The sequence below is a fragment of the Echiichthys vipera genome, assembly GCF_963691815.1.
Source record: "Echiichthys vipera genome assembly, chromosome: 10".
Taxonomy (NCBI): Eukaryota; Metazoa; Chordata; class Actinopteri; order Perciformes; family Trachinidae; genus Echiichthys; species Echiichthys vipera.
The window spans coordinates 14,268,515-14,278,867 of record NC_139835.1 but is presented as its reverse complement, the minus strand read 5'-3'; the positions used below and the strand labels follow the sequence as shown (position 1 = coordinate 14,278,867).

The 10,353-nt window shown below is 40.8% G+C and overlaps 1 protein-coding gene across 1 annotated transcript; it reads right to left on the bottom strand.

Moving 5' to 3' along the window:
• Positions 1 to 4,558: 4,558 nt before the first annotated feature.
• On the bottom strand, positions 4,559 to 7,256 carry vgll3 (vestigial-like family member 3). The gene is made up of 4 exons (XM_083921311.1): positions 7,038 to 7,256; positions 5,859 to 6,213; positions 5,159 to 5,704; positions 4,559 to 5,039 (listed from the first exon to the last, which is right to left on the bottom strand). The coding sequence occupies exons 1-4, from the start codon at positions 7,140 to 7,142 to the stop codon at positions 4,999 to 5,001; spliced, it is 1,047 nt and encodes a 348-aa protein (XP_083777437.1). The 5' UTR covers positions 7,143 to 7,256; the 3' UTR covers positions 4,559 to 4,998.
• Positions 7,257 to 10,353: the final 3,097 nt, after the last annotated feature.

Sequence of the window (10,353 nt, the reverse complement as noted above, 5' to 3'; positions counted from 1 at the left end):
TCTCCTCTCCTCTCCTCTCCTCTCCTCTCCTCTCCTCTCCTCTCCTCTCCTCTCCTCTCCTCTCCTCTCCTCTCCTCTCCTCTCCTATCCTCTCCTATCCTCTCCTCTCCTCTCCTCTCCTCTCCTCTGCCCTGATCTCTGTATTTATATAGTTTTGTGTTCAGACAGCTGGTGTTGTGTTGCTGATTGTGAGACTAATCATCCGCTCAATTACTCTGGAATGTGTAGCTGGGCCGTGTTATGACTGATCAGCTTTCCCTCTCTCTCTCTCACTCTGTCTTTTCATCTCTTTTGTGGACTTTGACTCTCTCTGATTGGCTACTCTCTTCAGCATATGTTTTGTGTTTCCCGCTCTCTTGCTGTTTCTTCAGCACTCAGTTTAATTCAATTCAATTCCATTCTTACCAAAGCAAAATGTTAGAAATGAATCACATTACAACAGAATCGGTTATCTGTTGTGACTTCAAGAATCTAGATATTATAACAATTTCTATTGCATTACAAAAGTTAATTTCAAAATTGATGATTAATGGTTATTAATGGTAATCTATGTAAATGCATGCATTTTGTTTTGACACCATACCGCATGCAAGTAATACGTAATAATGTACACAGCATGCTGTCCTGATTTATGAAATTAACGGAAGAATGTCGGCCATTCAGAAACAAGTAGGCCTATTTTTTAATGGCTATGGTATAAAAAAGTCGTAATTACAAATCTGATGGCGACTTCAGCACCATGGACAGCACCATGGATTTTGTACACAGTTAGTCTACTGATATTTCAGAGCAATGGTGGCGGCCATAGATTCTAACGAGTAAAAACCTCAATCAAATAAAAGATCAATCAGTACGGCAGATTAACATATTCAACCCCTCTGCCTCTGCACTCTGCTACTAAGGAATAAAGCAGGGGGGTGGCAGGTTAACAAGGGGCATGCATTTTGGTCATTTTGCTAACAAAGGGAATGGCATCACATCTCATATTGACTGCTGTGTATATATACCTTACATGGTGTATCAGTTTGTTGGAAGGTGCAAGCAGAATTTGATGGCCTTAGTGTGCAGTAAATGAAGCTCTGGAAAACACTTGTCTTTCCTTCCGTCCAACTTAAATCTGCAATGCTTCAAAAAAGAAAAAAAAGAAAAAAGAAAGAAATGGCACATTATGAAAAAAGTTAATTAGAAAAAGAACAAGGCTGGGGTTTTGATGGCAGAAGAGCAGAGAAGTTCTGGAAAAAATGCCAATTCCAAGAAAATAAAAGAGAAAATTGAACTATTTCCTCTCATTTCTTTCTTCATGCAATTCTCTGTTACAAGGAAGGAAATATATACTGGTCACAAAAGAGGCAATCAGGCAATGAGGAGATGAGGATCCAAGGCCCCACATAATCATTTTCTCATTTGGTGTCCTTTGTGCACGAAAACATGGTTACGTGTGTGTGTGTGTGTGTGTGTGTGTGTGTGTGTGTGTGTGTGTGTGTGTGTGTGTGTGTGTGTGTGTGTGTGTGAGAGAGAGAGAGAGTGTGTGTGCATGCATCCTTGGTATGTAATTGGGTTTGTCTGACCTTTGCAAGTGTAAGTTTGAGATTAAAGAATAAAAAGTATCCTTCTGGAGAGATACACCCTACCACACTGTGTATAACAACACATGTAATGGTTATTAAATTAACATTAATTTAAACACTGCCGTATTATCAATTATTGAAGAGTCAAATTACGCATACATAGTGTATGACAATGTCAGCAATTACTGCTTAGAAATATCAGCACAAAGCACTGGCTATTTAAACTTTAATTTAAAGCTAATACTACACATGCAACATTTCCCAAATCTCTGACTGTCCTATCTGTATCCATTTTTTTATAATTGACATATTAATTCAGTTTTATAAAGCTTCAAGCTCTGTATTGCAGTGTTCTTCCTGCAGTGGAAGTGCCTGTGGTGATTCTGCAAAGCAGCCAGTGGGAGGCCTGTTAGCATATAAGTACAATACATGCTGATCCAGAAGCTACATGCTAATGCTTATAAGGCTCTCTGGAGGAGAGGAGAGGATAGCTGGAAAATCTTCTAAAATCTCCCAATCTTTTACGATTTTTTTCTTCTTGCCTGATCCTTTTTCATTCTCTTGCACTTCCTCTGTGAATCTAAGAGGTCTGCTGTATTAAATACCCTGACAGACGATAACAGAGAATTTCATACAGCAAATTATAAAGATGAGTCTTTTGCTGACAAGTGTCTTTGAATGAATAAATTGAATTTACATGTAAAGGGAAGCCTGTTGTTACTAATACTAATTCTAATTAAGTAGTCTGTCTTACCAGATATACAGAGCATGTATAAAGCCTGACAGCCGGCATGGCAGCTATCTACGCTATCTGCTTTGCAAGGGCACCGTTGCTGCATCCGAGGCTCAGTGTCCAAGACAAGATGAGTATGGTCTGGCAATGCAAGACTACTAATATAGTAATTAACAGCAACTTACACTTAAACAAATTTGGTAGTCCACTAAATTCCTTACAGTCTTCATTGGAGTGATTTTTGAAGGTTGTAATGAATTGAGACTTTAATGTCAGCCCCTAAGAATATCCAAATTTAGTTTTCACTTGTCAAAGACTGAGACAAGTCTTTGTTGTTAGTCGTATGAATATGCATTTCTAATTACATTTATTGATGATAATCATTATTATTAAAGGAAAACCTATGCAGCACTTCCTTTGAAGAAATCTATAGTGCATTAATAGGGCATTCATAGTGAATTATAATACCTTCATAATGCTTTATGGCGACACATAAACGCACATAATGCCTTCTGATAAACTACATTAGTTGGACCAGTCCCAGCCTGGTCAGATGCGTACATGAACTGATGAAGCCTCTTGGATGAGAGGTGAAACGTCTTCCTAGACAAACAACCAGTCCAGTTGTTTTTGACTGAAATTGCTTTGAGGATACATTAGTCATAAAACATTATAAATGTAACTTGAAATTATTTACGAGTGTCTTATGGATTTGTCTTGACGAGTTATATGCTAGAGATGACTGATGGGGCTTATGATAAATTATGATTACCTAAACTCACATGTACACCCCTCAACAAACAACTGAAATAAGACCCTCATAATGCTAATCTTCTAATATAAAGCTAAATCTTATTGTGCAAAATAATGATAAGTGCACTATGATAATGCATAATGATAATGAATAAATATGATCCATTCAGATTTCACTTCAGTTATGATTTGTTGATATTTTGGATAGAGATGCAGCTGCTGAGGTTCAGATTAGAAATACTGCTGCTGAGCGGTGAATGGGCAATGTGGGAGAGAAGGCTGGAATGTTAGTGGACAGCTACTGCTGATCATACCACCTGGTCAGACCACTCTCACACACACACACACACACACACACACACACACACACACACACACACACACACACACACACACACACACACACACACACACACACACACACACACACAGACAAACACACAGCTCAACCAGCTGTTGATTTTGTCAGGATTGATACAAACGACGCGGGTCCTGGCACTGATCTGAGTCTGAAATATGTATTTAAAGCATTCATACAAATGAACATTGCATGAGATCACTTCTTGAATTCTCTAAAATGCAGATCTCCAGACAGTTTCAGTGCATTAAAATATGAATTGTGTGAATGAGATGTTTGATAACACAATAAAACCAAACCAAAAGTAAATGTGGTACCTGAAATATGTCTTTGCGCGTGGCTTTGAATGTCTGAGTAGTCTGCCACACTCAAACTTCCTGTCCAGACGGGAAATGCATTCTTTGGTGTGTCTTAGTGTGTGTTTTCATGTCATGGTATCTTACAAAAACTTTCTGTGGAATGCCACTTACTTCCCTTGGTACTACAGCACAGGCCCTTTTGGGGATTTTCCCTGATTTTACAAGAGAAGAAGCACCTATCATTTAATGGATGATGAATTGGGAAAGTTATGTGTAATGAGTTGCACAACACATGTATGATTCTTGGAAGCAGTAATATAACTTAATTGAACATAATATTGTTTAAAGGTTCCATATTGTAAAAAGTGAGATTTCATGTCTTTTTTTTATTATAAAGCAGTATGAGGTGCTATATAAATACTGTGAAAGTATGGAAACAATCAACAGCCCGTATTCAGAAACTGTGCCTTTAAACGAGCCGTCAGGACTTCTGTATGGTTGTGATGTCACAACTATACTATATATAAGTAGGGAGTGCTGCTATTATCATTTTATTTAACATTAATGCATTAAACAGGTTCTAGTTAACCCCAAATACATGTTGATCCCTGAAAATGAGCATAATATGGGACCTTTAAAATTTTGATGATTTGCCCAATACCCTCAAGAAAATTTGAATTCTACAAATTTTGGGTGTAAATGTATGTCTGAAAGATAACCTCCATTTGCAAATACAATCCAACAATTTATTCTTAAACATACAGCAGCAATATGTACACTACACAGTCCCTTAAGGCAAAAATAGCAATGTAGCATTTAGGCAAGAATTTTAGCAGAAGTCATCCAAACAACAACGACTTAGCATGGCACAACTGTACACACATAAACATTTACAGTTATCAACAAACATTTACTGTACAAAAACAAAATGTGGATCAAAATCGAGCTCTTGAAACAGAACCACTTAATCCCACGTTGCAAGAAAGAGAAATGGTGTTTTGTGCTGATGGAGAAGAAGAGTCCTCCCTCTTTTAAAGCTAGTAGTTTGTTCTTCGAGGCCCTTGACCCGCAGTCAAAGCAGTAGATCACTGTCATTTAAGTCCAAAGCTTGAATTTATCTCCATATTAGTTGTGTGGACAGTGCAGGACTCATAGTCTAAGCTACAGCAAGCCTTCTATCTACATCGTACATTACAGTGCTGGTGTTGCAGCCATACATTGGTAGAGCCACATAGTAGGTCCTTTTTTGCTGTGAATTGATAATCCTTCTTATTGTCAGTACATCAGTTAGAACCAAACTGACGTCTTTGCTTTGGTCTGGTCAAGAGCTGCAGGAGAGAAAGAGGTAAAATTACTGTTGTGCTCATTTTCTGCACAAGTTAGAATAAAGTCTTACAAATCCTTGGAGGTCTATGTCTATATTGTGTAGAATTTGCTTTGTATCTACCTGAGTCATACAACTCCAATGATCCATGGAGGGCCGAGGGGCTCCAGGTGACAGAGGTTCCTGTGATGGTGCTGTTGCTGCTGGAGTCCATCTCCGTCTTAACCCCGTCGCTGTGTGGGGAAGTCCCTGCACTGGCGGCTGGCGGGTTCTGGTTCCTAACTCCGGGCAGCAGCAGAGGATTAAACCTGGGATCCAGTGCTGTGCTGTGGGTCGGGTATGAATGGAGCATGGGGTGGTGGTGCCGGGTGTGGATATGGGGGTGGGGGTGAGGATGGTAGACATTGTGGACATTAGGGTAGCCACTTGTGCTCGGGGAGTTCAGGCTGTAGGTCCAGCTATCGGGGAAGGCAGCTGGAGGCGGGAGGCTGGCCTGGGAGAGCATGTGGTCGGTCCACAGGGCTCCATCCGGGTGGTTGAAGGAAACAGGGCTGGTAGAGAAGTCTGGATGGACTGAGACAGAGACAGATGGAAGGCAAGGACTGGCCTGGGATGGATAGGTGCCATTCCACACCGAGCTGCTCTGACCTTCAGAGAGAGAGCCACCATCTGAAACAAACAGGAAGACTCTATTCGTCAACACATTGCTACAAAAGAAACTCCAGTGTTTTTAAGACTTTAATAATTAGGATGCAATTCAGCAGCTATGTATTTTGTATTTTCGCTCTATGAGAACTTTTTCAGATTTGTTACCCCATCTCACCTTTCCATAAGCCAGCAGTGGCTGAGGCAGATGACTGAGTCACTCTGATCGGTTTGGTCTCATTGCTGAATGTGCTGGACTGACTGAGAGCTCGGGAAAAGTGCTCATCAACCACGTCCCCGATGTCGCCTTGGAAGTAGGTGAACAAAACACACCGGGAGCTCAAGTACTCTGCTTCTGCTGGTTGAGGTCCATCCTTCAGCTCTGAATCAGATGTAGATCTACGTCCTGATTCAGTTCCTGGAGCTGCAGGATCCTGCCGGAGGCCCTGATCCCCGGGTGGCATCCCTCTTCCTCCTTCTTGCTGCTGTTGCTCGATACACTCCTGCATCCTGCTGTAAACACTTAGCCTCCTCTGGAGAAAGAGACATAGATAAAATTAACTAGATTGTAATAAAATAGCAAAGAATGTACATTTTAGTAGAGCCTAATAATTGTTTTTTTTCTTAGTATCATACCAGTAAATATTTTATCCGGGAGCAGGAGCTGTGTTTGAAAATGAATTTATTTTTTCCCCATACTGCATTCCAACTATTTGTAAAAGTCAGTGTGCCTCATCCACATTCCTGAGTGACTGACCGGCTGTCATTACATCACCGTTTGACCGCAGGACTAATAGTTCCGTGTCATTACGCCTGACCTGAGTTGAATACCGAGCCTCGGGCTGGAATTTAATCATTCAAAACTGAAATTGAAGTTAATTGGGGTGTGTGTGTGTGTGTGTGTGTGTGTGTGTGTGTGTGTGTGTGTGTGTGTGTGTGTGTGTGTGTGTGTGTGTGTGTGTGTGTGTGTGTGTGTGTGTGTGTGTGTGTGTGTGTGTGTGTGTGTGTGTGTGTGTGAGGGAGAGGCGTGAAGAAAGTTTAAGGGGGTGTGCTGAATGGAAGCAATAACTATTACTGCGTAAAAACGACATGAAATTGATTATTATTTCTAAATAGTCTACAAAATGTTACTTTGATTTTAGAGCTGGTGACATTTACACCTATCTCTTCTTCAGGCTAATGCTTATTTTGTTTAGTAGCCTATAGGCCATGAATAACTATTGCCAATACATTTAAGTTTTGATACGCACACAACTCATACTTCATCCAACGTGACATGAGTTTTGAGTAACTGTCCCCAACTAAAATGAAAAACCGCCGATATTTGAAAAGTGACAGCCTATGAAGAATATCTCACCTGTTGTTGCTGGTGGTGATGGTTGTAGTACGTCGCCTTGTACGCCGCTGCGGGGAGGTAGTGCGCTCCATAGCTTTGGTGGTACATCACATCCAGACAACTCATAGCGACGGACTAGAGCGCTTAAGGAGAAGAGAAAGTCGGAGGAGAGAAACGCGCACTGTACAGCCGAGGGCGACTCTCCACTCCTGAGACTTCAGACAGGCTGTATCCTCGGAGCCGGCGGTGCCTCCATATATGCCCAAACGCATACAATAGCCATGTCGTCCAGTTTGCATACAGACAATGCGCCTCCTGCTGCGCGCTTCACCAGCACCACCCGGGGCCACAAAATGGATCAAAACGGAATGAGGCAAACACACTGTATCCTAAAAAAAGAAAAGAAAAAAAAACTCTTCTCTGACAAGTTTTCAGGCGCTTCTGATTGGGTGAGTGATCCTTTCCCTCCTTCTCTCTCTTTCTGTTTTGGACGGGAGTTATATTTAGAGAGAGGGCTGGGGCCGTGTACTCACGCCCACCGGGGAAGGGCCTGCATGGAGCAGTGCAGTTTAGCAAGGCACAAGCAGAAAAGCCATGAGTCTAATGGTTCTATTCCCTGGGTGGCACTCGTTCATAAAAGTTTTGATGGGGAATAGTCATATGCTGCTGTGGGTCATATAAACATCTCATAGTTCAGAGACCCCGGCCTTCTAGGACTGTGTGAGAGATTAGGGCAGTGGCCTGGACTACTTAAAGTGCAAAATCATCCCATGGTCTTTTTCCGGCACTTATATACATCAAATAAGCCATCAAGACCAGCTTTTCTAGTAGTAAAGTCCATTCAAGTCAATTACCAAATGTAATCCAAAAGGAAGAAGCCCATTGTAGCATCGTTTTATATGTAGGGATACTTATCATACTGCTGCAGAGGTTTGGTGTTATTTTGAGCAGTATTAGTGGTTATATAAGCCATTTTGATGCCTTCACCGTAATGCCCCAAGCTGATTAGTGTTAGCCACATCCAGCTGTTAGCGACTCTCCTGGATTTCACCGTTAATAGTTGTTACACGAAAAAAAACTTTCTCAATGGCTTATTTGATCTATATAAGTGCTGAAAAAGATCATGGGATGATTTTGCACCAGAATTACACTTTAAGGGTCCCTCTGCAAAGCCCATTTAGAAAGTTATTTTATATTGTCTGTAAACTTTCCATCATATCATGAAGGTCTAAATGTCTTCAAAACCTTCTACACACCAGCAAGTATATGAATCCCTGTTCATGAATTTATTTGTTGGCCTAAAAACATTTGACATACTCCCCCGCTGGAGCTGCTGCCCACCGACCCGACCCCGGATAAGCGGTTGAAGATGACTGAGTGAGTGAGTGAGTGATACTGAGTCCTAAAGAAAATGCCGGTAACACCCTTTAAAATACTCAACAAGTTTTACACAGTAACATGCAAATACTGCCCTAGATTGTTATACCCCCTTACAGTGATAATGTTAGCTTCTTTGAAATGTTCCATGAAGGAGCAGATTGAATCAAAGATGCTGCAATCCCCTTTGTGAACAATGTGATCTGCAGGTCATCTTTTTCAGTACAAGTGCTATTCAAAGTCTGGAGCATTTTAGTATGCCAACTTTAAAACAATAATTTCATCTGTTTGCACACCATAAAATATGGTTAAGGTAAAAATCTCTCTCTCTCTCTCTCTCTCTCTCTCTCCCTCTCTCTCCCTCTCTCTCCCTCTCTCTCTCTCTCTCTCTCTCTCGCTCTCTCTCTCTCTCTCTCGCTCTCTCTCACTCTCTCTCGCTCTCTCTCTGTATACCATTGTTGACCTTTGGTTGCAAATTCCTGCCTTTATTGGATAGCAGACAGTATGGAGGCAAACAGGAAAAGAGGAGATAGAAAGGTGTACGACATGCAACAAAGGTCCCCAGTTAAAATGGAAACGGGGAAGTTGCAGTGGTTTGTCCCTTATCCATTCAGCTGCCAGGACACCCAGACTGCAACTCTTTCTTATCAGCTTCTCTCTTTGAGTGACGCCTCCTGACTGACTGAGTTGAACAGTTTGCTGCCACCTGTTGGTAAGGCCAGTGACATGACATGGCTGCCAGTTTGACCCTGAATGAGGCCTGTGCTCCACACATCTATACCATCTGTAATAGAAGCAAATGACCCCAAGTAGGAAATACTGTCAGTGACTAGATCATACTTGGAAGTGAACAAAAAACATAAAGGATTTGCTGGAGTCTCAAATGCACAGAGTTAAAATGAATCATGATTCAGTTTAAGTCAGGATATTTTTTATTTATCCTAAATTGTCCAAATGCTTTCAAAACATGTCCATTAATTACTCTAGATTTAACCCTCCACTCACTCACTCACAGATGCCAGATTTGTTGCTATTATAGTGACTTTGGATATTCATGGAGACTTTTTGAATTCCTCCTTATTTCGGATGGTTTTGTCTTAGTCCATTCACTACAGCCTTTTAATATTATTCCAGTTTATTTGAGTCAGAATTGATAAGCGAAATGTCATTAAAATTAGAAACTGTATTCATAGTCTATTGTAAATAGTCTAGATGAGAAGTGAGTCTTAGGCTACTTTGAAAACATATTTTTCAGTGAGGGGATTCTATGGCCCTGAAAGGCAAATCAAAAAAGCAGAATAGGAAAACACAAATCATAAAACATACCAACAAATGGGAAAACACCATAACAAACCACAAAACCCAACAACAAAATGCAAAACATATAAATTCTTCCAGAATAGGTAGGGTTTATCTATCAGAGGATCCTGCTGACTGGACTGATGGACTGTCTGTCTTTTATCAGGAAATGAGTGCTCACTCACCAGTTTGCTAGACAGCATCCCTTCATGTGGCGCCAGACAAAGTGGTAAAATATGTTTTGCCTTAATTATGGGAAAAGATTGTTGGAGAACCGGCCAATTACGTCAAATGTATCTCCTGCATTAAATAATTCATAATAATAGCAAACGTACAGTTTCTTTTCAGAAGTACTCATGTTTTCCAAACAGTTGCTTTTCCATGTGTTTTTCACCTACCCTTTCTGTTAAACGACAGACAGCCTGTCTGTCCAATCAGGAGGATCCTCTGATAGATAGGCCCTACCTTTTCTGTTAGAAGTTAATGTCTTTGTGTTTTGTGATCTGTTGTTGTGTCTTTCGATTTATTGTTGTATTTTATTTTTTGTTGTTGTGTTTTATGATCTGCTGTTGTTTTTTTTCTATTTGCTGTTTTGATTTGCACTTCCCCTGGCCAGAAATCTTCAGTCGGATTGGGTCAAGAGGAGAACTTCAATCAGATT